The sequence below is a fragment of the Drosophila ananassae genome, chromosome 2L (assembly GCF_017639315.1).
Source record: "Drosophila ananassae strain 14024-0371.13 chromosome 2L, ASM1763931v2, whole genome shotgun sequence".
In the NCBI taxonomy this organism is placed as follows: Eukaryota; Metazoa; Arthropoda; class Insecta; order Diptera; family Drosophilidae; genus Drosophila; species Drosophila ananassae.
This window is the reverse complement of record NC_057927.1, coordinates 3,996,192-4,022,032: the sequence shown is the minus strand read 5'-3', so window position 1 is coordinate 4,022,032 and position 25,841 is coordinate 3,996,192. Positions and strand designations below refer to the sequence as shown.

Sequence of the window (25,841 nt, the reverse complement as noted above, 5' to 3'; positions counted from 1 at the left end):
CAATTCCAGTCCCAATTTAACGTTATCTCTCGATAGTCCATTCCTAATTCCTAAGCAGGCTGGCAACACGAAGAAGCAACGAGAATTTTGAACAAAACAAATATATTGTGTTATTTGTTGAAAATGGACATAGCAAAAGTTTGCCGTATTTGTGCCAACAAAATCAAGAACTCGAATACCGAGCGCAACATATTCAAATACATGCGTGGAAAATTACTGACCCACCTGAAGCTGATCACTGGTGTCGAGGTAACAGTGGTGTCTCACTATTATTTTAATAACATAACATTGAATTCTTATATTCTTATAGTTGACTTCCGACCAAGGGCTGCCAGAGGGTGTATGTGAGCGATGCCAGTCGGAATTGGACTTGGCGATGAAGTTTCGTGAGCGATGCATTTTTTCCCAGAAATATTTGCTGGACATAAAGCGGAAGGAGGAAAAAGTTAAAACCACCCCGGCTGAGCTGGAGGAGCAGCTAATCGATGCTGATTTTATAAAAGCGGGGGGAGATTTTGAGGTCTGCGACGTGGAAAACTACGATGACGACCTCTCGCCCGACGATGATCCCGAAGCCTCTGTTATGGCCGCAGCAGAGGCAGCCCACCAGGCGGAAGTGCGGGAGCAACAGTTAGAACGGGCGGCTAAAAGAGACAGAAATTTCTTCATATGTGAACTTTGTGGGCACTTCTTTAAAGATGAGTACCTATACAATGATCACAAAGAAGCGCATGAGTGCCGCAGGGAAGTGAAGGACTTCTTTCCATGTAGTGAGTGTTCACTAAATTTTAAAAAGAGGACCCTTTTAAGGCAGCATCGTGCTCAGTGCCACACTGATAACGCCACGTTCAAGTGCTTCACTTGTGGCGAGATTTTCCTGTCTAAGGGAGATAAGCTGCGTCATCAAAAGTAAGCTATTGTTAGAAAACTCAACAAATATTCTACAAACTCAACTCTTCACAGAGCCCATGAAAATGAACGACCGTATCCATGTTTAGAGTGCGGAAAAGTGTGCCGCAGTATCAGGGAACTCCAGGAACATTGTGCCACCCACCCACCTCCAAAGCGAAAATTCAGGTAAAATACTTCAATTGTTTCTTTATTCATAATGGTTCAAATACTTCCGTTGGCAGATGTGAACCTTGTCGAAAGGACTTTGCTTCCCGCAAGGATTTAATGACACATTCGAGGACTCAACTTCACAAGCGATTGGTCAGAAATATGGAAGAAGAAATTGAATTCATATCTGATAGCTAAAAATAAATGTATGTTTAGTCTAATTTAGTTCGCGAAATGACATCTTGACTGGACCATTATAGAATTATTTCCCTGTTTATTTATTAATGAAGATTGAGAACCTTTCATTGCCAAATTTCGTTACTTTGTTCTAAGGACTTTACAGGAAGATTACATAAGTCAACTAACAAGCAATTGGTCAGAAGCACAAAAGATAGAAATTTTATACATTTTTTTTGATAGCTCAACAAAATAATAAAAGCAAAAGGAGAAAAAAATAGTGCATTTAAAAAAGTCAAGATTTCAGTAAGGACTTTAACACAATTTGTATAAGAGTATAGATTTACATGAAATAAGTAGTTGCTTGCATTAAAAATGTAATTTCTTTTTTATAAATAAAAGAAACATTGTCATTTTTTTAAAATTATGATAAAAAAGGTCCTATAAAAGTAAGAAGCAAATAAACAACGTGCAGCTTTTTTCGCGCGAATCCCACTGCTTAGCGTGCAGCCCACCTCCCGCCCAACCGACCGAGGGGCGCTGCCGTGTGACGTACGGCTCGGACTCGCGAGGATAATGAGACAGCAATGCAGAGGATAGAGAAATCGCAAAGAAAAATATAGTTTGCTGTTGAGGAAAAATATTAAAGATTACAGATTTCAGAGAGGAAAGTAATTTTTTAGAGACCATTAAACTGAAACATAATACTCTTAAAAGTTCATGCTGAGTATTAGTTGAATTATAATGGCTCAGAAATAAAAATGTATAGTTTAAAATACATGTACATGCAAAATTAAATGTTTACCGAGTTTTCACCACTAAGAAGACCATTATGAATTTACTTCTTAGGATTTAAAAAATATATTAATTTTTATTTTCCGTAAAACCTGGTTAAAAGGGACTTTGAGGGGCAAAAGTGCAAATCGAATTAGATGCAATTTTCTTGTGGTTACCCAGCAGGACCTATGACAAAAGCTTTCCCAAAATGGCGCATGCGCTGTTATCAGCTTTAGTTGGCTTAAATATCTTGCTCCGAGTGCTTTCCTGGGTATTCAACTGGTAGCATCAACATCGAAAATACCTACGTCACATTGTTATACACACCCGACATTTGAAGCAGCTGCTCCCGAAAAATCAATAAAAATCCAAACTTCTCCGTGGGCGGTCTATAAGAGTTGAAAATGCGCAATATGTTGTCCCAATTTCAAAGTAAGTTTTAGAAATTATGTTAATAAAAATTAACATTGTATTCTATAATCCTGGTTTTTGTAGGTGTACAGTTTATGGTCGGGACTATCCTGCTCCTTTCCAGCGGCTGTCTAGTTCAGTCGTATGGTTCTAAGGACAACATCTTCGCAGATGTGCTGCTGACGGATTTGCTCAATCGCATGGACAACGACATGCAAGTTGGCTATTATGATGTAGAAAACGATGGCGATATGGCAGCCGCCGTTCCCAAGGACAATGTGGACCTGGTCTCCAGATCTGAGTACTCCAGATTGTGCGATGGTGGCAGCGACTGCGTTCTGCAGTCTGGTGCTTCTTCGAATCCTTCTTTGCGGGACCATGAATTCATGCAGCACAGCTCGCTGTGGGGCCACCAGTTCATATCCGGAGGAATGGGTGAGGGTCCCAATAGGTATCAGGCCATTGTGAAGAACGACGCCGGATTGCCAGCATACTGCAACCCACCCAACCCTTGCCCAGAGGGCTACGACGTTGAGACTCAAGGAGGCAGCTGTATTGCTGACTTTGAGAACACGGCTATTTTCAGTCGGGAGTTCCAGGCTGCGCAGGATTGCACTTGTGACAGTGAGCATATGTTCGACTGCTCGGAGCAGGAAAGCGGTGATTCCAGATCAGACAAGGGCGATCTAAATTCCGCCGTGGAGCAGTATATTCTGCAAATGGGTCAGGAGAACAGTCTCAACAATGTTAATAGCTTGGTGAAGAAGGCCGGGTATCCGGCCGGGATGGTGGATCCTCGCATTGAGCCTGCTGTCATGAATCCATTCCTTCAGGGCGACCGTCTGCCGATAGCCGCCAAGAAGGGCAACCTGCTCTTCCACTAAACCGTGCCTAGGTAATCCTCAAGCACAGATGACCATACATACATCGTATTCTTTATTGGTGTCTACTATTAAAAATACCTATCATAGATTATTATTGTTGTCGCAAACAAAGTCTAGAGATGTTTTTTCCCATGCCCCAAAATAAAGTTATTCATATTTACCAAAGGCTTTAAGCCAAACACAAAAATTAGTTTAAATTGTGAGAATTATTTGCTTGAAAAGGATACCTCCTTTCTTTCTAAAACTCTTCGAAAAAAATTTCGACTACTTTCATTATTAAAACGAATATTCCATCTTACATATTTCATTTATTTGCCGTTTCAAAAGTGGTACATTTTTTTATAAATCCTCAGGGTATCAATTATAAAAGAACTATCTTTATTACATTTAATATTTTATATAAATAGGTAATTCTTTGCTGCACTTCCGATTCAGCTACGCGTTGAGTATTTTGTGTCAGCATGCACTGGTCGTGGCGAATCCTGACGGATCCAGCCTGGGATTGACTTAAAGGTAACCTAACAAATGATATAGTATAGTACATAGTATGAATGTTGTTGCCACAGCGGGTAGTACACCCACGCACACACACACTTCGTCACTGGCAGTGTGATTAGCTAAGCATATTGTTCGTTGTGTCGACCAGGATTCGGCAATGGCCGGAATCTCTATCGTCGTGTCCTTCTACTCATATACATATGTACATTGTACAACTCAATCTATCCTGACTTCAACTCTAGGTCTGGCTTAGTCTTATATTAGGCAGTTTATGGAAAGAGGCGGAATTCGTTAACAAGATGTCTAGCTCTAGCTTAATATAAGTCTAGGATGTGGTGTATTCACAGGCGTCCGGAGTTGTTTCCGGGATTGGTGTTCTGACCCCACGACACCTGTGGATGTGGGTGGGGATGTGGATTCCGGGTGGTCAGCCGGAGGGAGTTACCATCGCCATCCTCGTCGATGACATGCTCGTAGCCCTGGTTAATGGTGCCGCCACCATTCGAGCCATAAATTTGCTGCAGAAAGGAATAATATAGTAATTTTATATTTAGTAGTAGTAATAATATAGTAGTTTTATATATTTACCTCTCCAGGACCTCCGTTTACATTGAAGACATCCTTGATGCTGATGCCAGCATTTGAAATACGACCACTCCTCTGATTGGGTAGATTTCCGTTGTTATTTATCTAAAGAAAATATTTATAAAAAATAGTTAGAGGATGCACTATATATACTATATAGATATAGTCTAGTCCCTACCGGTGCCCCAGTGGTAATTCCGTATTCGTTTTTGGCGCCCAGTGTTTGCATGGCGGACTTGCGACGTTCAGCCATTACGGAATTCTTGCGCACTTCCAGCGCCCGGATGGTCTCTGCCCTCATTGTTAGACGGCGGGTGAGAATGGGCGTGGCAGGATTATTCTCAGCATCGGCAGTAAGTTTCAAGAATCGTTTCTTAAATGCCACGTCCAGGGTGCCGATCTGACGTCGTGGCTGACGCGCCTTCTCCAGATTTTGAATCGTCTTTCGCCGGGCTATGCGATCTGGCCCAGAACCAGAGTCATTGTCGTAGTCTCCGTCAATGCCCTGGAGCCGCTGAAGATTCTTTACTATCTCAACAGCATGCTACATAGAAGAGATGAAAGTAAAGGGATTATTAATTAATTTCAAACAAAATCTTTGGCATTAAATAATTCTTATTCTTAGTTATTTGAAAACCCATATCATACCTTATCTATTAGTTGATCCTGTGTTAGATCCTCCGATTTTTTCTTGCAAAAGTTCAGTTCGGTGGAGGCCAGGATATGCGATATGGTACCGAATCGATGGAACAACATGGCCGTAAACTGGATCACCAAAATCAGAGCGAAGAAGAACACAAAGACCAGACCGATGGGTTCCAGTTGCAGGTACTCCTTGGAGATGTGAACCTATGTGGGAGGTATATGGATTAGTGACAGTCCTTAAGTAATCAGTTTCCGGTTAGTGACATTATATAATTTGTTTGGTTGACAGTTTCGGGCACGGATAAATGGCTGATCTCAATACCAGTTTGTCGGTGATTGTGGCATGTTGAGGTGTGATACCATTTGGGAGGTTGGTTATATGTCGGGTTTTTATTTATTTTGTATTTATTTATACACACTCTAGTGATGTGGGAGAAATAATGAACATGCTTGCCATGAATCTGGGGGCATGTGTACAGAACGGTGATTATCCAGAACGGGGAGGTATATAAAAATGGCTTACAGTTTACCGGGATTTCTTCATTGGGGACAACTGTTAGAACCGATTAAAATGTTGTATGTTGTTCTGTTGTTTTTACATGATTTATAATATTGTATGATATATATTTTATGCCTGAACCATTAGGATGGGGTTCAATAAACGGGAAGAGTAACAAAGAAATAAAAGGACATCATTAGATGATGAGTGATTTGGTGGCATGTTGAACGGGTAGTAAACATTAAGAGTGAAACAGAGTGGACAGGCAGGAAGTTAGAGGACCCTTCCAGAGGTTTTAGGGATAAAACACAAAACACTGAGAGCACTGAATTGTGGTAGTAGAACATCTAATAAAGATTGTTTTATAAACCTCAGACGTTTCTTCGATATAGGTTATGTTCGTTTTAACGCCCAACGGCCAAACGATGTGCAATTTGTCCTTGTTCAGTTGCAACAAGAACACAATCAGCACGAACAAGGCGTTGGCCATGAAAAACGCAAACACCGATTTGTTCCGCAGCTCAATCAGATCGGAGGCAATGCGGGCCTTTCAATCGTCGTTGCCAAATAAAAGAAATAAAACAAACAAAAAAATCGTGTTAGTTCGATCGGTCACATGATCAATTACCTCCTGGGTGCTTTCGTCGTAGGTGATGTTGGTCCGGACTCCAAACGGCCACTTAACGTGGATGTTGTCCTTGTTCAGCTGCAGCAGGAACACGATCAGCACAAACAGTGCATTGATCATGAAGAAGGCAAACACCGAAGAGTCGCGCAGTTCCTTAAGATCTTTAGCTATACGGGCCTAAAAGTTATTTGATTCGGCGATTTTTGGTTAAGATGGGTTTTTTTTTATTGGGTTTTAAGTTTTTAATGAATTTTACACAAAAAAAAATTATAAGCTAGCTTCGACAGGCCGAATATTTTAAAGAAATCGATTACTTTTATGTTTTGAATAGAAATAAAAAAATCTAGGTATAATGAATTTGAATAAAAACTGTTATTTTTCCCAAGTTTCGATCATAAGAGTCTAAAGATTTCAGAAAACAAGTGTTTAATATTTTAAAATCGGACGGATATGATCGATTATAATAATTTTCAAATAAAGAACATTGAAAATACACCCAAATTAAAAAAGAAATCATTTAAAATCTCACCTGTTCCACGGGATCATTGTCAATGGGGTAAAGGTACTGGTCGATGAGGTCCTTCCAGAACTGGATCTCCGAACTGGACAGGAAGTCCACCTCGCCCTTTCGCACATCGGGATCTTCGATCCAGTAGGGATTGGTGAGGAAGTCTCGCTCCTGTTTAGGTTCCGCGGAAGTGTCCGAGTCCGATTCGTCTGACTCGTCCCCAGACTTTTCGGCCACCGAGGTGAGCAGGTGATGGTCCTTCGATCCGCTAGAGGTGGTTCGCCTTCTGCCATGTCGCGTGGCATGATGTCCGTGTGGATCCACGGCACTTTCTATTGTATCCATTCGCTGCTTTATGGTATCCAGAGACTCAGCAATGCTGGTCAGCTGCTGTTTTTCGTCGGAGGTCTTGCCGTGAGTACAGAAAATACAACGGAACAGTCCGGCGAGGGAGAACTCCACGGAACCCTCCTCATCGCCATTGTCTCCAATTCCGCTCTGCAGGAAGCTGAGCATGCTCTTCTGTTTCACCCGCTTCTTGGCCTCCTCGGCTGCCTTCTTTTCCGCCTCTAGCTCCTTTTTGGTCTTTTTAGCCACCACCTCGCGAGTGCCCCAGGATACGACATTCAGGTTGATGATCGAGTAGAGAATGAGCAGCAGGTACATAGACGGGATGGACAGCAGATAGATCAAGCCACATGTTATGCACCAGAACTCCTGCGGATGCAAACATGCGGCTATGAAGAATGAGCCCACCATAGATATCAAGAAAATGGCCGATGGGGAACCGATACCGTCCTCGCCTAACTGCAGGGCCGTACCCACAATCACGGCCATCATAATCAATGCATAGGCTGTGGATAGAACCTGGGCCACAAATAGCTGGATATTGGATTTGCAGGTGAAACATATGAACATAAAGGCCAGAATAGGAACGATGTTGTAGTGGAAGGAGGTCCAGTTGTCGATACGGAAGGCGGCCACAAAGGCACCCACCAACATGAGGAAGATCGTACCAGGTCCCAGGATAGTGCCGCCCATCAACATCATTTGATAGAAGATGTAGAGCAGAGAGATGTTGTCGTTGATTTTGATCGTTCGCTTGGCATCCGCCAGCAGGTCCATGATATTGGCAATGGTCGATGGCACCCATCTGCGGCGCTGGTTATAGAACTCGTTGAAGCCCTCGGGACAGTGGGTGTAGGCGTCACTGGCAGCTGAGTACTCCACGCGATATCCTCGCTGCAGGAGCAACGTGCACAGCCAACGATCCTCGCCCTGATCGTACTGCACATAATGACGAGCTTCATCCGATCTGGTGGTGTACTTCTTCATCACATTGTCGTCCATGAGAGCTTTACCTCTGAACAGGGAGAAGCATCCCGGGGAACAGAGCACACAGCCGATCATATGTTCCGTGGCCTTCTGTAGCCAATGACCGATGGCGTACTCGAAAAGTTGATACCACACCATGGGGCCGGAGCCCACGGGATGAATGCGTCCACAGGCGGCACCCAGATTCTTGTTCTTCTTCATCAAATCCACCAACAAGGTCACTGCATTCGGCTTGAAATCAATATCGCCATCAAGTGTCAACAGGTAAGTATTCTCAGCAATAGCATCCTTGCGGTCCACCGAAATGGGCAGCTCCATGAGGCGATGACCCAGAAGGTAGTACATGTACATCACCTGGGACCAGCGTTTCCTGTGACGAATACGATCCTTGTCCTTGAGATGGGTAATGAACTTGGTCTTTCCAGGCAGAGTCCAAACCAGACGACCTCCGTACGGAGTGGGGTATTTCTTGGGAGGCCGTAGTCTGATTGTGGTCTGATGGATCTCAGAGGCAGCCTCGTCCATGGTGCCAATCAGCAGCTTAACGAATCGATTGCACTGGATATCATCGTCGCTGTGATCGGAGATTTCAAAAGCATCGTCGAAGAAAATGTGGGCTGTGAAGGATATTGGTTGAAATACAGATCTCATATATATGGTATTCAGGTTCTAAGATACTCACTTTCAAATTCATAGTAATCAGGGTCCAGGACTCGCAAGTACTTTTGAGCCACTCGCCGGGCACACTGATCCTCGTCCATTCGCATGATACTCTTCAAGAACTCAATCATTTCGTCCTTGGTTTCGTGCCACATGGTGGCGCAGGAGTAGATGCGAGTGATGTTGTCCGAGGACTTGATGGAGGGTTTGTTGGGCGCCGAAGATCGATCCGTGTGCACTGATATGGTCTCATAGTACTCATCGCCTTTTTCCTTTTCAATTTCCGAGAGATCCTGAAGGAAAAAAATGGGAAATACAAAAGAAAACATTAATCTCAAGGGATTGTAATCGTTTTTTAATTACCCACCTCGGTTTTGACATCGGCCTGATCATCTCTCCTTCTGTTCAGGGCCATTGACTGATCGATCAGAAGCGAGGAGTACATGGGTCTCACGAACAGCTTCTCGGTGGTAGCCAAACGCTCACACTTGGGTGTCCAGATGTGCAAGGCAATCCAAGTCTGACTCAGGAGCCACAGGATCCAGGCCCAGGCCATTTGCTCGGTGACAAAGTTATTGAAGCGGAAGTTTGATGGGCTCGTGAAGAAGAGATAGTCCGGTATGGTGTCGTGGAAGAAGCATGGATCATCGATCCTTATGCCACAGGCGGCGATCAAGAAGGACACGGACAGAGGCACGGTCAAGCTCACTGGGAATGCATAGCTGAAGCCCTGGATGAGGATCTTACAGGCGAACTTGCCGAAGATGTAGCACAGATAGGCGCCAAAGATCTGCAGGAGCAGGACATAGACGACGGTATTGTACGCGGCATCCACATCCACAGTGTCAATGTTTGCCGATTCTAGGGTATCAGGCAGGACACCACCCAGACCAGCTGGTAGTTCATAGACGATGATCTTATGCGGTCCAAAGGCATCGCCATACATGGCGAACAAGTTGCCAGGCTCATCGCCCTGGGCCCAGTAGATTAAAAGCGTAAATGTGAAGAATAGGAGGATCTTCCAAATGGAGAAGAACATGTGACAGAAGTACCGAGTGTAGCGCATCTCGTCCTTGATCCTTCCGAGCGCTCTCACCAGTCCCAGTGGAGATTGCGGGGAAACGTAATTCTCCCACCAGCCACAGGAGATCATTACACAGGCCACTGGGATGACCCACAGCTCCCGACGATTCTCCAGCAGTGGCCAGATGACCAGGCCCGTTACCTGGGCCGCCACTGCTGCCAAGTCGATGATGACCTTCACGAATCGCTTGCCCTCCTTGGAGGTGCGGGAAAGCAGGCCAAAGATTCCTGGTATCACGCACAGGCAGTTGGTCAACATGGCGCCCTGAATCGCATCGATCTGCGGGAGCACCACGAACATCAGCAAGGCCATGCCCACGGTATTCAAACTCTCCATCAGCCAGGCGAACAGGAAGTGCCCCGTTTTTGGCACCTTGAACGTCTTGAAGAAGCAGATACGGGCAGACCGGATTAAGGCTCCAATCTCGGGAAGGGCATAGGCTATAAGAATAGCCCAGATCCAGGCCACTCGCTCCTCCTCCGGCAGCCGCACCACAAAGTTTTTGTCGCGACCCTGGGATGATTATAATATTATGTAATGTTTTAAATTTTTTTTGGAAAGAGGATCTCACCAAGTCTTTGTTGCAGTACTCCATCTTTTTGTCCTTGCGGATCTGCGAGGTCATGAAGAGCATTGTGCCCTTGGCGATGACGCCACCGGTTAAAACTATTATAAAGGTAATCACATAGGCGAAGATCTTTAAGATCTTGATGGTTAATTCTAGGCACTCCTGGTTGGCCGTGGATCCAGTCTCAATCTTGATTGGGGGATCTCGGAACACATCCCATCCCTTTGTCTCCTGTATTGTGCGTTGACTGGGGATTTCATTTCAATTAAAATTAATATTCTACAAGTTGGGATTCTTTACAGATCAGTGGTCTTGTGGTTACTACGGATTACGCTTTGAAAATAATATCTAATATTTATGATTTCTTTACAGTGCTGAGCTTAAAAGTAAAGTAATCCAATCTAGATCACCTCACAGACCACTGAGCTTAATGCAATGCTGTTTGCTGGACTAGATGATCTTGACTTCCGGCATTTCGATGGCCCCGGGCCCAGACCCGCCCTGCACCGAAAGTGATTGTGAAACAATCTCGCTCGGAGTCGGGGCTAATTACAGTTGTCTGGGTGAGACAGTTTGGTTCCGGTTTGCTTTCCGTGGCACTCAGCCATCATCACCATCTAGCCATCTAGCGATTTGCATAATTTTTTGAAGATACTCGTACCATTCGGTCAAAGACCTGGCTGGAAATAAGAGACCTACCTGCCGCCATAGATATCGTGAGTCAGTGGCGAGCTCTCGTCGTCGGTGAAGTTGTTGTCATCGCTATCGCCGTGCTCTCCGGCAGCCCCCGCTCCGGCTCCGTTTCCCGGAGGGGCCATCGGGCGATGCCGCATCGCAGACATCTCCCACGGTCGGTGCTAGCCCCCAATCTTGGAGCCGACTGGCAAATATTCGGCTGTAACGAGTCGGAGAAGAGTGGAAAATAATTGAGCCCATGTTCGATAAGCCGGTTTTAATGGATATGCAATTTATGGCTGTGGAAAACGGGCTTCCAAGGACAGACGTCCTTTGACTCCGCCCTCGGACCGGTTTCAGTTTAGGCTTCGTTGCGTTTCTTTTCAAGCCCCAACCAAGATGAACCTTGAAAACCCCTTTTATTAAGTCAGTGACTCACTACTGTGGCATCTTTGCGTTTTATATTACATCTTTCAGATGTTTTCAGAGTTTTCTCACCAGCTTTTCACTTTCACTCTGCCAAATTTTCGGCTGGAGTGAGTTTAGAAATTTTTGGTAGCCAATTAAGCCGCATGCGCAACCTGAGGCTTGAGTTCGGTCCGGAGTATGGACACGCCTCGGTTGTTCCACATGTGGCACGGAACTGAAACCAATGTTGCCGCCGGCTCTTCGTTTTTTCTTTTATGGTAATTAAGTACGATTACTCGTTTGACTCGCAATTGGAGTTGCTGCAGTGTAGCAGTGCTGATCGTATTGTTCTTCCAAGTCGGGCCTTGTGCCAGATTCTGTTCCGAGTGCAATATTTATGATTATGTGCCAAACTGAAGATGGTATACCAATCGCAATATAAATTGGACTTTTTTGTGGCCAATACTCCCACAAAAGTAATCACAAGCAAACCCGGTATATAAAGTTTGGTATAATAAAAAATTAGATCTATAAACCCTATCTAAACTGAAGTCTTGAAAAAGTCATGTATCCTTCTTTTAGTTTATTCTTGTTATACCATACCAGTGTTGAAACTTATTTAAATTGGGACAAAATAAAAGGGAAAGTGCAGTCTGAGATTTAAAAAGTATCCATCGCGACGGTGGCCATATCGTAGAATACGTCAGTTTCGCTGGTGGATTGCACAGGACCTGTTTGTGGCACCTCGTTGGTCGAGGTCATGGAAGTTTCGGTGGTGGTGGGCAGGGACATTTCATCGGCTTCAACCGTAAGCTCGCGACACCTTTTCAATCGGTTTAGCTTAGCCTGGAGCTTTTGAGATAGACGCGATGGCGTAACAATATTATTACGGACACTAATTGGCCCATTGGTTGGCCCTGCGACCAAAGATCCTCCGGCCTGACGCTTCTTAGAGCAGGCGTGTCGAATATCTGGGCAATGCGGCTCATCGGGAGTAGTTACGAGCGTGGTCTCCTTGCGCTTAGGATATAGGTTAAGCGATCTGGACTTTTTGTATGAGCTGGCGGATCGAACGCCAGCAGCATTAAACCTATTGTCCAGACTGAGCTTCACAACGAGGTCGGAGCGCTCGGCCTCGTAGTTGCGTCGGAGGGTCTCCAGATGGCGGATCATATCCCCACCGGTGGGTCGGGGATGGGATGGGATTGGGTGGGCGGTCAGCTTGCGCAACTTCTTTGTAATAGCCACCTCTGACATGAAGCACTTGACCAGCCGCTTGATCAGTGCATTAAACTGCTGATCGCTGAGAGCCTTGGAATGCGGATCCAGAAGCCGGAACCGGGCATTGGCCACTTGCTCCGGCCGAATCTGCCCCTTGGTCATCAGCGGCGGCAGTTGGACGCCTCGACCGCTGCACAGACCATGACTGTCCAATTGCGTCACGTTGAAGGTGACTGGTACCTCGGAGAGGACATGCGGCGCCTGGTTCGCCACCTTCAGACCCTTGGATACTGATCGGTTTTTCACGGGAGAGCTCATGATTTGTCCTTGGTATGACTGAAATTTAGCAACAGCAACAAGGCAGGAATTTTGAACCCTTTTCTATGTATTTATGTCTATTACATGGCAACTGTAGAAGGAATTTGAACGATACAAATTTCATATTCTTAAATGTGTCAAAGTTTATTTAAATTATCTGGAGCTTTGTTGGGTCAGCTGTCCGTATATCGGATGCTGTGAGTTGAAATCGGATTCCTCCGTGGAGGATTTTGCGCACAAGAGACATATTTATGCCGCCATAGGATGACCAACAACCTCCCACACCTCAAAGTTTATCCAAACCGAAAGGGAAACGCACAATTTTACACAATCCTTATGGGGTAAGGGTGGCTTTTCAACACACACGTATGAAGGCAATGGCAGGATGCTTTCGTGGTGAAAGTGTGTCCTGAACGGGGCCTGTTTGGAGCTTCATAAGGCTGGAACAAACGTGACGTTTCAACAGGACCGTGTGGCCTAAAGGATAAGGCGTCGGACTTCGAATCCGAAGATTGCAGGTTCGAGTCCTGTCACGGTCGTCTTCTGCAATTTACTTTTTATATATTTATACCCTTGCAGAGGGTATTATAATTTTGGTCAAAAGGTGTGCAACGCAGTGAAGGAGACATCTCCGACCCTATAAAGTATATATATTCTTTATCAGGATCACCTCCTTAGTCGATATAAGCATGTCCGTCTGTCTGTCGGTTTCTACGCAAACTAGTCTCTCAGTTTTAAAGCTATCGAGTTGAAACTTTGCACACATCCTTTTTTTTTCTTGCAGGTAGTATATAAGTCGGAACGGCCGGGATCGGTCGACTATATCCTATAGCTGCCATATAACTGATTGATCGGAAATGCTATAACTTTGGTGTTTTTTAAGTTAGAGGGTTGAGGGACTTTCCACACATGTTAAATTCGACCAAAATATCTAGTGTACAAAATTTTTTAAGGATCGGCCGACTATATCCTATAGCTGTCATAGAACGATCGGAATTGGCATAACTTTGTAGTTTTTTAAGTTAGAAAGATGGGACTTGGTAGAGATTCTATTTTGGACAAAATAATCTGATTTTCCAAATATCATAAGGATCGGTTAGCTTTCCTTTCTTGTTTTGTTTTTGATTTGATGGCCGATTGAAAGGTTTGATAAGCTAGTTAAATTTAATTATATTGTTACTGTGCCATATTTTATATCATCGTTAAGTCATCCCTGGCTCTTTCCTAACAAAAACCAGTTTGCTCGTCGACTCTTTGGCAACGCAAAATGCGAAGTTAATTTGATATGGGAAAAATTTATGCAATTGAGCAACCGGCGGACCCAACTCGGACGTTGCCATTGAGTATCCAACTGAAATCTTGACTTCTATCGATTCTTATATAAATGTCAAAAGTACATTGGAATGGATCTTACCAGTTGAACTTGGAATAACAATAAATAAGCTCTCAGATGTATACCTCTTCAGAATTAGTATTAGCTCTGCAGTAGCTTTGTTTTGGCTAAACATTAGCCTATAAAATTTGTTAATGAACTTGTTTGGTAAAATACGCCATTGGTATTAAGAGTTAAGTATTTTATTAAAGTCTTTCATTTATAAAGATATTTTTCAAAGCTGGAAAGAATGATAAACAATGTGTTTTCATATGTATTTTAGTTATTAAGAAATGCTCCAGCAAGAAACTGGTTTCAAGGGGTATACTTTGAAAGTTTATATATCTGTATTTGGCCAAAGACTTTCTAGGGTCTAAGTAGTGTTGTCAAAGGACAGTCCAAAGATCTAGAACGTTGATGAAAATTGTAAACCCCCGATGCAATGAACTCTGTTAACCCTAGCCAGCCTTAACATTAAAGTACTTTTACCCACGCAGTAAACGTGCCTGCCATACCAAATATGACCTAAGTGGAAGAAAATTCGAGTCTTCGAAAAATAAAACTACAAAACGAATTAAGAATTCATGTCGGGGTGTTCAATCACCGCCGAGGGGCCAGATCGAGCCCAAAAAGGATTACGAGTCTAAAAAAAAATTGAGTCGACTCTGGAAAAGAAACCAGCATATTCTTACGATCATATATATTTGTATATTCCTCAACAGATCTCCGATAGCCAACCGGTTGGACAGGAAGGCAAACTGGAGCGGGCCATGGGCAGGTCTTGGAATGGGGTACGGAGCATGGAGTTGTTCGGCTCTTTTGTGTCCACTGCCCACAAACAGACAATGGGGCACAGCTGCAGGCGTTGGGCGATTTAATAATTTTTTGTCTGTTGTAATAATCACATTAGCGCCCCAAAGAGGGTAGAAGGTGGGTGGGACGGGAGAGAGGAGAAGTGAATGGCTAGTGGACCGGGTCTATAATATAATGGTCAAAAGCAGTGCACATACCAAAATGTACACACAAAGAAAATTAGCAGACAAATGGTTAAAAACTATTATATAAGAATGGTTAACAATTTTAAATAATTTAAAATAGGTTTCATGCTGTGTAATCTTTATTATTTAACTTCATATAAGTTAAGAAACAATCTAATCCTAATAATTCCATGATTTCCGGCTGTGTATGATTTTTATATAAACATACGTATCCCACTGAATGTTTAGGTTTTGAGGCTAAGTCTGTTGCCGCCAAAGAAGGTAAACAATTAAAAGCTGCGCTAAACCAACTGCCAGCCAGAAAAAAACACAGAAAAAAGTGAAAGTCAGATACTTGTAAAATGAATGTTATAGAAATAAACGAACACAATCTATGCGATACTGGCTCACAGATACCGACACAGATCCACAAGTTGGGGCTGCAACCGTTGTTGCTACTTGGGGCTGGCGCATAAATTGATTGCTACATTTAAGCCAACTAGTCAAAACGGGAACACGGCAATCGAACCGGCCACGCCAGCCAGCTGCTGATTGCCGGACAACCAGTTTTTGGTGGACAGCAGGAAAACCAAGAAATATGCGCCAATAAATAAGAGTAAAATTGTAAGCATTAAGTGAAAAATTGCAGGCAAAGTTAAGCCGGAACGAACTACAATGGTGACATAGCCAAGATGTGGCAGGCTCTGGAGGAGTGGAGGGACTGGAATGGGTGTGGAGCCAGTGGTCAGTCCACTGGATCGGCCATTTAAGCTATTGATTTATGTTTATTTGAAGGTTGCCTGGAATCTGATTGCCGGAGTACTAGTACAGATGACTCACAGGCATTTGATGTGTGGAAGCTGCACCCAACTTGAGTTAAAGTAAGATGATATTCAAGTCTGTTTCAATAAACTTTGAGTGGATAGACAACAGTCTTAATTAACAGTGAGTTGATAATTTTCCTTTTCATTTATTATTTGATTTTCATTAATTTAATTAAATACAGATAATGAAATAAGAGATTTCTAAAAATGACTTTAAATTATAGCCTCATTGTATATTCTTTGTAATTTTATGCAAGTCCTCATCAAAGTCATGACAGCTCAGTCTTATTTTGAAGTTCTTTCACCTTTAATTTGTTGTTTGTCTTTTGTCTGTAAACCGCTTTACCGTTATATCCGCGCAAATATACAAAACCATTTTGTCTTAAAAATGCAACAAAGCTCCGTCACACAGTTTTTGGAATATAATTGGCGTTTTGGCCTGTTTGACGACTAAACCAATTAAATGGCATTAAATTGCAAAAAATATGATTGTCTACATTGGGCTTTGAAATTCAAAAAGCATCTGCAGATCAGTCAAGATGAATTTAATTTAAATCGAATCATTTTGATTATATGAAGTGAGTCACTGAAAACTTTAATGTTTGGTTTTTACGTAAAGTAAGCCGGAATTGTCTTTTCAGTTTCTTTTTTTCGGGGATCTGAGAATGATTGGTCTTCTGTGAGTAGATTCGGTTGGGGTTTTCGTTGATGACTGTATTTTGGATATTGAAGGACCAATCCAAGCTCAGCTGAGTTGAAATTTTTAATGATATAATATAGTTAATGAATCAGATAGCAGGGAGAAATCAAGTTTTAAAAATGCATATTTTAAAACCTCTTTCTATAGAGATTTTCAGGAAGTTTCATCGATTTTATTGTATTTTTTTTTTAAGTATTTATTAATGATAAATAGCTTGTTTCCTTAGCATTGACTTTAAATTTCAACTGAATGTTTACTTTAATTTTTTAATGCTTGAAACAACAGTTACTTGCCATGTTGACAGAAAACCTATAAACATTGAGCCACAAAAGATTTGTGAGTAAAATTTAAATGAGAGGCGCAAAATACGAGAAGAAACAGCTAGAAAGGCGAAGAGCCAGACCTCGAGACAGAGAGGTTTGGCTAAACAACTCGGACTGAGGCTAAGTGGAGGCGTTTGAGCAAAATCCGATTGGAAATGCCAAGCGGATGAGTGGATGATGAGCCGCCAATTGGAAGATGATCCAGGTGAAAACCCACGGCAGGTGACATTTCGCTTTGGCGATTCAATGTGAAAGTATCCTCAAAAAATGTACCTCATGATCTCCGTTAAATGCCAAGAGAATGCTGCCACTTGGCTCGCCTTGGTTAGCTAATTTAATTTTATAATTTATAGAACAAGTTGCTTGGTTTTTTGGTGTGTGTTGATATATTTCGGCGAACGGGTTTCGCCTCGAAACAACGCAAATTGTTTTCAGCCTCCAAATGCTAAATAGCCAGATTGGCTAGCAGGGCCCAGCATGCAGGCCCGGACTATATGAAAGCAAAAGTTTTGTGACAGTCCGGGCCGTGCGAAAACCCGTTAGCAGCAGAAGAAGTGGTTGAAAAGAAAAGCATCGCAACGAAATAGAAAGAGATCCGTAACTTTCACATGTTTAAGAAAATTGTACCGTTTGTTAGATCGGCTGCTGCCGTTTCTTCTGTTGCTGCTGACGATCGGATGACGGCGATGAAATGGCACAAAAGAAAAGGCCAACAAATCAGATGATTGTCTCTCACAGATAGCGAGAGTAAGAGAGTTGGCCAGGTGAATGTGGCTTGGTTTGTCTTTCGTTGGATACTGGCTATAAAAAGAACAGAGGAATTCCAAATGAAGACACAGTTTTCGTTGCACAGCTTATGGCCAGCTTTTTGGCATAATTATCAACTTATTTTTCGTTTCACTCGTGATTTGCCTGCGTGGCCCACTAATTTTCAAATTTAATTTCGTATTTGATTTCTTTTCATTAATTTTTTTTCTCCATTTGGATGGCTTAAGGCCTCTGTGTTGGTAAGATTGGGGCCGTTGTTGTTAGTGCTGTTGCAGTAAACTTTTGGCCATACAGACACAGATACACTCACTCACTGGCACACAGATACGCATGCGCGCACGTACCGTTTTGTAAGACGCAGACGTGAGCGTTTCTCTCCACTTTTCGCCGTTGTCCGCGCAAGCTCTTTTCGAGTTCGTTGTCTTCGCCAAACTGAATTGAAGTCTTTCGTTTTTGCCCATTGGAAGTGGCCGCTGCTGGCGTCTCTGCCACTGTCACTGGAAATGAATTTTTATGAGCGCAATGCGGTGTCTTGTTGTTGTTTGGTTTTAACTTGGTTTGCTGCCTGTTTTGTACTTGTTTTCAGATTGGTGAGGTGAGAGGTAACGGTTAACCAAATTAACAGCCAAATCCTTAAATTTAATAAAAATATATTAATGAAAATTTTTAAATAAAACAAGATTCTGTATTTATAACTATTATATTAAAAATAAATAATTCATCCAGTCTCTTTTAAAATTCAATATGTTTATTAAAACTAGCTTTCTTTTTACCAATTGAAAGTATTAGAAAGTATAATCAAAATAATCCTTTTTACACAACTTTAATCAAACCTGCCTTCCTTATAAAACTGCATGTGTATTTCATATTAATTTGCATGCCTTTATTTCTTTTGTTTTTATTTTTTGCGACAACTTTGGTCGAGGTCGTCTGGTTTCTTGTTTCTTTTTTACTTTTCTGCTGCTTTCTGTTGCCGTCTTTTACTGCTGCTGCTCCAATATTCCAGTATTACGACCGGAGAGTAAGAGAGAATTTGTTGTTGCAACTGGAAGTACTTGACAGTTACATATGCATCCATTCTTGGGTCTCTAGAGCCTGCGAAAACGCGAAGGACAAAAGAATCCTTTATGTTTATTAGAAAGAATGCATTACTACCGAACTTTTTAGTGACATCGTTTTCTATTTATAGTGCCTCAAAGAAACTAATTTGAAATATAGTATATTTTTTAACAAAATAAATTTTTTAAAATATTTTTTTATTGTGGCGCCAAAATATAAATTATATTTTTTAGCAGATGTGACGGTAGTATTGTATGAGCTTACCGATAGTCATGTTAGTTCTTTCGAACTAGTTCAATAAAAATTTTATTTCAAAATAAGTGTTTAAAGAATTCAAGATACTTAATAAAAAATATAAAAAGCAATATTACACAATAGTTTTGAAACTGAACCAATTTAAATTTAAACAAGTAAAGTGCACCAGACTCTTATTTCATTATTTTTATTTTGCTTACTTTTCTTTATTATAGAAGCACATAAGTTATTTTTTATATTATATAAAATACTACACATATTCAATAAAAACATTAAACAAAGCAGAAATATAATCACTAAATTCAAATGGAATTTATCATTAAAATGAATTCGATATATCGATTCTTCTAGAAACAGACCGATGCATCGACTGAAAAAAAAATCGGTATGGTATCGATGTTGTCATCGATTGTTTCCCAGCTCTAGCACAAATAAAAGGCTGCCCAGCGCAACAATAATAAAAATAAAGAACACCCGACTCGATAACTAAGCATACATAATATACACAGATTCAAGTACAAGTCAACGCACACGAGAACAGCACAACAGCAGACAGAAGCAGGCATACAAGGCGGCTGTGCGCGGCGGAGCGGAGGTAAGTTTCCGACTTTCCGGAACTTGCACACATCGGTGCACGTACGTACATATATATGTACATACCACATCCGTATTTATCCGCCTGTAGATCCTTTTTACTGGAGTGCAAGTGCTCGCAAAAGCCGATCCGTGACAATGGGCGCCTGTGTGTGTCGTATGAACCCCGACAACGAGACGATGAGCGTCTCATCTGCGAGCATCTCGCGTCCGGCCAGTGCAGGTGAGTGGCCTTGGCACCTATATCACTGCTATATCTGTATTGAATTTGCCCCGTTAATCGCAGGCATTGCCTTGGGCGCGGCGCGCAAAAATCGCCCGCTTTGCCATGAGACCATACGATGGCGCTCTGACGTCCCTCTAACCGAGGGGCAGTTACGCTCAAAGAGGGACGAGTTCTGGGACACGGCGCCGGCTTTCGACGGTCGCAAGGAGATCTGGGACGCATTGCGGGCTGCTACCAACGCGGCCGAGGCCCTGGACTTTCAAATGGCCCAGGCAATCCTGGACGGAGCCAATGTCTCGGTGCCTAATGGGTAAGTTGGACTAATCCTGTACTGGTCGCTAATGACGCTGCATGTTAATTGCCGTCGTCTGTCGGAGTCCGCGCTCGGTCAGGAAAATCAATAATGTATACGGGGGTTTTTGTATAGCCATAACTCCGTATGCATGACAGCGATTTGCTGGTGTCCTTTGCCGGACTCGTACTTCGGGGGGGTAATGTATAAATTTATGATGAGTGCGGTCGCGGGAAGTCTGAAATAAAGGTGTGGTTGGGCATTCATAATGATTTGTGTTCTTGTAAAAAAAAAATTGAGTTGACAGTCAGATTTGTTTCCTTTTTGACGTTATATTTGAGCTTAGTTAAGTGGTTAGTTACATATGGTATTTTGTTTCTTGTTCAACCTAAGAACGATTTAAGGTTTCTGTAGAACTCTTGCAGCTAAACGCAACATTAGTAAACTTGTTTACGTTCCTCAGTTTTCTTTCCTAACAAAAGCGTTTTGTTTGTACTCTCCTATTTATTTACCCACAATCAGTTAATGGTAAATTATTTCGAGTAAATTGCTTTACAACTTCTATGGAGGGTATTTCTGATGTCGAGCCACAATCACACCCATTCCCCAGCTAGCGTTTTTATTAGACATCGATTTTTGACTGACAATTCGAGTGACTGACGATTCTGCGACAAATGTAAACCACATTTATTTTAATGCATTGCTGACCTTTCCGCCACTATTCGTGTTGCATGTAGCGGTGTCCTTGCTTGACGTCTGTGTCTGCGGCTCCCGCCCACGTCATTTCCGCGTTATCAAACGTTATCAGACGATTCGGCTGCCTACCCCACTTGGCATTGAATCATTAGCATTAGGCTCAATTGCTTCGGTTGACTAATGGGTTTTCGGGGTGGCTGGGATTTGTGATAAGATAATAAATAGAGGATGGCCCACCTGGTTACTGATCGAGTTCATTACTATTTTTGCAGCTACCTCACAGAGTGTTACGATGAGCTGGGCACCCAATACAAAGTGCCCATTTACTGTCTGTCATATCCCATTAATATCGTGAAGGAGGAGAATGGACGCGATTCTCCGGCCGAATACTCAGAGCCAGTGGATGGCGGAACCGAGATCTTTTTAAAGCTGCGCATATCATCAAATATGACTGATGTTAAACTGCCTGTGTATTCCAAGGATACAGTCGGACAGTGCAAAAAGAAATTACAGGTGAGTTATAAGATTAAAGATAAGTTATTGTTAAGTTTGTATTTCATTTTTTGAGAATTTGTAGAACTAGTATAACTTTTGTTGTATTTTTTAGGCCGCGGAAGGAGTCGACGCCTGCTGCCAACGCTGGTTCTACAGCGGCAAACTGTTGGGCGACAAGGTGCCCATCGACGAGTGCAGCATACACCAGGGCTATGTGGTGCAAGTGATCATCAACACCGAGCACTATAATCACGACAACAGCACGAGTACGGCGCACTCGCTCGCAAGCTAGCGATGCAAGCGACTCCAACTAGTCAACAGCAGGAAGTCACGGCAGCAGAAGCAGAAGCAACAGAAACACCGACAGCAACAACAACAAATAACGGCCAAAGTGAGCAGTAACAGGAATGTCATATACTCAGTCCATAGCACAAGCGACCCCAAGTGGAATGTACAGCACAAACGGGAGCAAAATAGTCAACATCAACAGCAACAACTCACTCATTGCATTTATCAAAATCGGCAACAATTGCAAATTATTGCCCTGTCTGCCTTGATGTTGTTGGTTTTGCTGTTGTCTTGGCTGCTCGCCTTGTTATGCTTTGTGTAATATATAAAAAAAAAAATTAAACAAAAGATCGCAACAAAGTCGCTAAAAAGGGATAAAGGAATGGGAAATGATTATAGGATGCATAAATAATAATCTTACATATATTTTTTTGATAATAATTACCGGTAATACAACATATTCAAGTTGTCAACTGAGCATATACTGCAATTGTATATGCAAGCAGATATATGCATAAGTAATAATGAATATCTGCCGATGAAATGCTCGATTGAGAACAAAAAACAAAACCCATTGTACATTTTTATAAAATCAAAATGAAGGGCTAAACTATTAACTAATTGTAAGCAAGTGTAAGATCATTTGCCTAATGTATATTTAATATATAAAACAAAACAAAAACAAAAAAACAAAGAAAAAATCGTAGTATTTGGCCGCAATGGAAAGCATGTAACAAAACAATTTTTGATACTGTACAAAATGCCAAGCACAATATTGTGAGTAAAACAAGAGGAAACAAAAAAAATTGTTAAGCATCTTACTTGCTCAAATGTAGTTAACACGAATGTGGGGAACATCGCGACTGGAGTGATTGAGGAGAATGCGAGGTAGGGCGTTGAAGAGTTAACCCAAGTACCTTATAAATATATATGATTTAATTTGCTTTTAGTCTTAAAAATGCAATAATGCAAATGAATATTTATTTATCCTTCAAGCAAAAGAGTTTCTTATACCTTTGTTTAAATAAAAAATATATATTGTGTGAGCCGCAAAAGGTGTTGGCTTAATTTGTGAAACACGAGATTATTGAACGGCAGCTTAAAATCTAGATCAAAATTAGAATTTAAATTTTCTGTTTAAACCTTACGTTGTGCCTCATACAGTGCAAAGCCGTAAATCATTTGTGCCGCCACAACTTTTTACCTTGCATAAATTTTGCATTTGATAAGATTTATGACACGGCTAAAGTGTATTATATTATACTCGTATATTCTGTAATTCAAAGCGCGATTGCAGATTATAATGTTCATAATGATTTTATTATTTCGATTCTAACACAATGTTTTCATACACTTTTCAATTCAATTAAATAAATGTTCCATTCGAGGCAGATTCTGTTCGGTTAAGCCAACTTCTATTATTATTGGCCTTTTCTTGAATGCGATTTTTGAAAAAAAAATCTCATAGTTTCGTAGCGCTCTGTACGACAGTATGATTGCCAAAGTAATAAAAAAAATAATAAAATGCGCTGCCTCCTTTAAATATTTTTATTCCATTATTAAAACGATGATTTTTCTATAATACCTATACAAATAAAAGTAAAACCAAAAACTAAAATTGTTTTTTAGCCTCGTGCGTCCATCTTTTGCAGTAATGTGAGAAACGAGAAGGCGGTAGTGATGGTCTAAAAATAATATAAATTAGGTTTTAAACAAAAAAAAAGTGTTGCCTTTGATCTCACCCCTCGGAAACGTTCAATATTAAGGTTGGTTATTTTTCCAGCGGTCAACTGGAATTGTCTACGCGAGTTCAGCATAAAGAACATGTAGTCGCTTCGCACTTCGCGAGAGTGCCTCTGCCAGGGACTGCGCCAAAGCGCCTCGCCACACCGCTGACTATTCTGGTACACGATTTCCGCAAAGTAGCATATGATGAAGAGCTCGTAGAGCACCAGGATTAGATACTGGCCCAGAGAAACCATTCGCATAAAGGAATTGGCCGCAGTACTCTTTGTCGAAACAAACGCCACCAAGCACATTAGAAAAGTTACTTCGCCGATTTTTAAAAACCAAATCGGACTGTAGAATTTTTCCATTTTCTTAAGTACGGATACGATGTACCGATGATGGTAAATGCATCGTATAAAGCTATCCCTGAAAGCTCTAGAAAAATCCGGAGAGACTTCAGATTTCGGATTCTCTTGTAAAAGTTGCTCGAGGGGAGTTTGTAACTCAAAAGAATACGAGTACTGACTTGGTTCAGCATCGGAAACTGATTGCTCAGCTTCTAATTGTCTGTTGGTGAAATTTATATAAATTATTAATTAAGATTACTAACATGGTAAACTGCACTTTACATTAACTCACCTCATTTCAGCTAAACTGGCTCCCATTCTAACGTAACTGGTGGCCAAAACATTCTTCAAACTACAGAAAAGGACATCGTATTGTCCTGACATTAGGATACAAAATACCATGTGCAAGCCACTCGATGATGCAAAGGTAGCTGCTACTTGAATCTGGCCCACAGCTTGTAGAAAGAACACAACCTCATAGACCACTGGTTGCTAAAAACCAAGATCTCGTAAATTATTCGGATAGAACTAGTGATATAACTTACTGTATAATCGAAAGGATACCAACAAGCCAGTGGCAGACTCTTATCCCTGTAAGCTATGGGAAGAGCTAACCAAAAGATGGTGCCAATATAGCAGCAATAGACATAGGTTTTGATCCACAGCCGAGACATCCTGTACGATCCGTCCATGTTCACATAACTAAATCCAACGGCCGATCTCGGCTCATACTTTTCATTGATGTATTTCAAAATTTCGTCTAGTAATGCAGGTCTGAAGCGTCGAAAGTAGAGTTTCATGGCAATCATCCAGGAATAAATGATGGTCTGGATCAAACAGTTTACAAAGAAGTCGAGGTCTCCTTTTCCGTAGTTTAAGTAAATAGTGCACATAAACAAAGCGGCTATGTGCACTGACACGAAGTAATTGAATATCTCGTAAATTACGTCCAGGAATGTTATCAGACCAAAAAGTATTCCAGAAACTTTGAAGTAATATCTAAACGGATACATTGCCGCAATGCACATAGTCTGGCGCACAAAAACAAACAGATCCTGCCGTTTAAAAGGATTAATTTCTCCTTTTTCCTTCATGGCTTTTCAGTGAAAACGTTCACTCTGTATCTTTTGCCTTACCCTTTTATAGGTATTAAGATATTTTTACCAAAAGTACAACAAACTTTTAAATTATATGGATAAAACTAAATGAAACTTAAATTATAGACAATTGTAGATATCTTTTTCGAATTAATATACCATTAATAAATTATTTATTTCAAGTTCTGATAAGTTGGGAGAATAATTTATTAAGTTTAAAACTTGATAGTTGAATGATGACTTGAAAGTGAAAATAACTCAATTAATGAATAATAAATAATTTTTATTTTTTCCAGACTTTTCAGATAATATTCTTATTAAAAAAAAGAAAAAACTCGCTTACTTCGAAGTTGGTTAATACTGGTTTAAAGAAGTTTGGTAAGAGGGCTTTAGAAATCATAACGCCACTTGGCCATCCAGCCATTCAAACAAATTCCTTACAATTCCTCTGCTGGCCCGGACCATCAATTCCAAATAAACCCTGCCACAGAACGAGGGGCAAAAGCGCTTTACATTGAAAGCCAGTTGACCATGTCCGAGTATAGTCGTGACTGCGATATGTTGGCAACACTTGATTTCGTACGCCGAAATGCGCACACAACAATGGCAACGGAACCAATATGTCAGAGGAATAAGTCAGCTGGGTGGAATCTGCTGCTCCGGCTCCCACTCCAGCTATGCCCTTCCGGTTTCCCTTACGCCATACCAGTGCAGGTCCACCCACTGAGATGCGACAAGTTTCCGTTTCCTCCATCAACGTGCATGTTGCACAAAGTGGCGACATGCGACGAGTGAAATATGCTCATGCATTCCATTGGGTATGTTGGGTGGCATTGTGGCAGTTGCAATCAAGCATCGGC

General features: G+C 41.7%; 6 protein-coding genes and 1 non-coding gene across 10 annotated transcripts; 4 read left to right on the top strand and 3 right to left on the bottom strand.

Annotated features, from left to right (window-relative positions):
- The first annotated feature begins 24 nt into the window (after positions 1–24).
- LOC6500034 (transcription factor Ouib) lies at positions 25–1,324 on the top strand. The gene is made up of 4 exons (XM_001953315.4): positions 25–249; positions 311–909; positions 964–1,077; positions 1,134–1,324. Exons 1-4 carry the CDS (start codon positions 124–126, stop codon positions 1,255–1,257), a joined length of 963 nt encoding a protein of 320 aa, XP_001953350.1. The 5' UTR covers positions 25–123; the 3' UTR covers positions 1,258–1,324.
- A 947-nt stretch (positions 1,325–2,271) lies between these two features.
- LOC6500035 (neuroendocrine protein 7B2) lies at positions 2,272–3,498 on the top strand. The gene is made up of 2 exons (XM_001953314.4): positions 2,272–2,445; positions 2,509–3,498. Exons 1-2 carry the CDS (start codon positions 2,418–2,420, stop codon positions 3,306–3,308), a joined length of 828 nt encoding a protein of 275 aa, XP_001953349.2. The 5' UTR covers positions 2,272–2,417; the 3' UTR covers positions 3,309–3,498.
- A 98-nt stretch (positions 3,499–3,596) lies between these two features.
- Positions 3,597–18,369, bottom strand: LOC6500499 (chitin synthase chs-2). Of its 4 annotated transcripts, XM_014911100.3 has the most exons (12): positions 18,249–18,369; positions 17,764–17,937; positions 11,018–11,213; positions 10,322–10,565; positions 9,034–10,263; positions 8,689–8,959; positions 6,693–8,623; positions 6,164–6,340; positions 5,040–5,240; positions 4,570–4,935; positions 4,395–4,496; positions 3,597–4,324 (listed from the first exon to the last, which is right to left on the bottom strand). In XM_014911100.3, the coding sequence occupies exons 3-12, from the start codon at positions 11,158–11,160 to the stop codon at positions 4,148–4,150; spliced, it is 4,842 nt and encodes a 1,613-aa protein (XP_014766586.1). In that variant the 5' UTR covers positions 11,161–11,213; positions 17,764–17,937; positions 18,249–18,369; the 3' UTR covers positions 3,597–4,147. The 4 variants fall into 4 exon arrangements, with proteins under 4 accessions (XP_014766586.1, XP_032305796.1, XP_044570061.1 ...); XM_032449905.2 differs by having other exon boundaries at positions 17,764–18,357; XM_044714126.1 differs by lacking the exon at positions 6,164–6,340 and adding an exon at positions 5,906–6,082 and having other exon boundaries at positions 17,764–18,357.
- LOC6500498 lies at positions 11,970–13,092 on the bottom strand. Its single transcript, XM_001953312.4, has one exon. It carries the CDS (start codon positions 12,938–12,940, stop codon positions 12,062–12,064), a length of 879 nt encoding a protein of 292 aa, XP_001953347.1. The 5' UTR covers positions 12,941–13,092; the 3' UTR covers positions 11,970–12,061.
- On the top strand, positions 13,407–13,479 carry Trnar-ucg. Its single transcript has one exon. It is a non-coding gene; the product is annotated as a tRNA-Arg (tRNA).
- A 1,257-nt stretch (positions 18,370–19,626) lies between the features above and the next one.
- On the top strand, positions 19,627–23,216 carry LOC6500036 (ubiquitin domain-containing protein 1). The gene is made up of 5 exons (XM_001953311.4): positions 19,627–19,813; positions 19,904–20,035; positions 20,099–20,348; positions 21,299–21,539; positions 21,634–23,216. Exons 2-5 carry the CDS (start codon positions 19,951–19,953, stop codon positions 21,811–21,813), a joined length of 756 nt encoding a protein of 251 aa, XP_001953346.1. The 5' UTR covers positions 19,627–19,813; positions 19,904–19,950; the 3' UTR covers positions 21,814–23,216.
- A 134-nt stretch (positions 23,217–23,350) lies between these two features.
- On the bottom strand, positions 23,351–25,124 carry LOC6500497 (odorant receptor 83a). The gene is made up of 4 exons (XM_001953310.4): positions 24,430–25,124; positions 24,177–24,376; positions 23,552–24,104; positions 23,351–23,494 (listed from the first exon to the last, which is right to left on the bottom strand). Exons 1-4 carry the CDS (start codon positions 24,976–24,978, stop codon positions 23,435–23,437), a joined length of 1,362 nt encoding a protein of 453 aa, XP_001953345.1. The 5' UTR covers positions 24,979–25,124; the 3' UTR covers positions 23,351–23,434.
- Between the last annotated feature and the right edge of the window lie 717 nt (positions 25,125–25,841).

What these genes read in the sequence shown, in the direction of transcription:
- LOC6500034 (XM_001953315.4), top strand. Translation starts at nt 124, where the DNA reads ATGGACATAGCAAAAGTTTGCCGTATTTGTGCCAACAAAATCAAGAAC. An exon ending in AGCTGATCACTGGTGTCGAG is followed by an intron (nt 250 to 310) that starts GTAACAGTGGTG and finishes ATATTCTTATAG; the next exon opens with TTGACTTCCGACCAAGGGCT. An exon ending in CCTCCAAAGCGAAAATTCAG is followed by an intron (nt 1,078 to 1,133) that starts GTAAAATACTTC and finishes TTCCGTTGGCAG; the next exon opens with ATGTGAACCTTGTCGAAAGG.
- LOC6500035 (XM_001953314.4), top strand. Translation starts at nt 2,418, where the DNA reads ATGCGCAATATGTTGTCCCAATTTCAAA. An exon ending in TATGTTGTCCCAATTTCAAA is followed by an intron (nt 2,446 to 2,508) that starts GTAAGTTTTAGA and finishes TGGTTTTTGTAG; the next exon opens with GTGTACAGTTTATGGTCGGG.
- LOC6500499 (XM_014911100.3), bottom strand. Translation starts at nt 11,160, where the DNA reads ATGTCTGCGATGCGGCATCGCCCGATGGCCCCTCCGGGAAACGGAGCC. An exon ending in AGTACTGCAACAAAGACTTG is followed by an intron (nt 10,264 to 10,321) that starts GTGAGATCCTCT and finishes TAATCATCCCAG; the next exon opens with GGTCGCGACAAAAACTTTGT. An exon ending in TGATTACTATGAATTTGAAA is followed by an intron (nt 8,624 to 8,688) that starts GTGAGTATCTTA and finishes TATCCTTCACAG; the next exon opens with CCCACATTTTCTTCGACGAT.
- LOC6500498 (XM_001953312.4), bottom strand. Translation starts at nt 12,940, where the DNA reads ATGAGCTCTCCCGTGAAAAACCGATCAGTATCCAAGGGTCTGAAGGTG.
- LOC6500036 (XM_001953311.4), top strand. Translation starts at nt 19,951, where the DNA reads ATGGGCGCCTGTGTGTGTCGTATGAACCCCGACAACGAGACGATGAGC. An exon ending in AATGTCTCGGTGCCTAATGG is followed by an intron (nt 20,349 to 21,298) that starts GTAAGTTGGACT and finishes CTATTTTTGCAG; the next exon opens with CTACCTCACAGAGTGTTACG. An exon ending in AGTGCAAAAAGAAATTACAG is followed by an intron (nt 21,540 to 21,633) that starts GTGAGTTATAAG and finishes TGTATTTTTTAG; the next exon opens with GCCGCGGAAGGAGTCGACGC.
- LOC6500497 (XM_001953310.4), bottom strand. Translation starts at nt 24,978, where the DNA reads ATGAAGGAAAAAGGAGAAATTAATCCTTTTAAACGGCAGGATCTGTTT. An exon ending in GGTATCCTTTCGATTATACA is followed by an intron (nt 24,377 to 24,429) that starts GTAAGTTATATC and finishes CTTGGTTTTTAG; the next exon opens with CAACCAGTGGTCTATGAGGT. An exon ending in ATATTGAACGTTTCCGAGGG is followed by an intron (nt 23,495 to 23,551) that starts GTGAGATCAAAG and finishes TATTATTTTTAG; the next exon opens with ACCATCACTACCGCCTTCTC.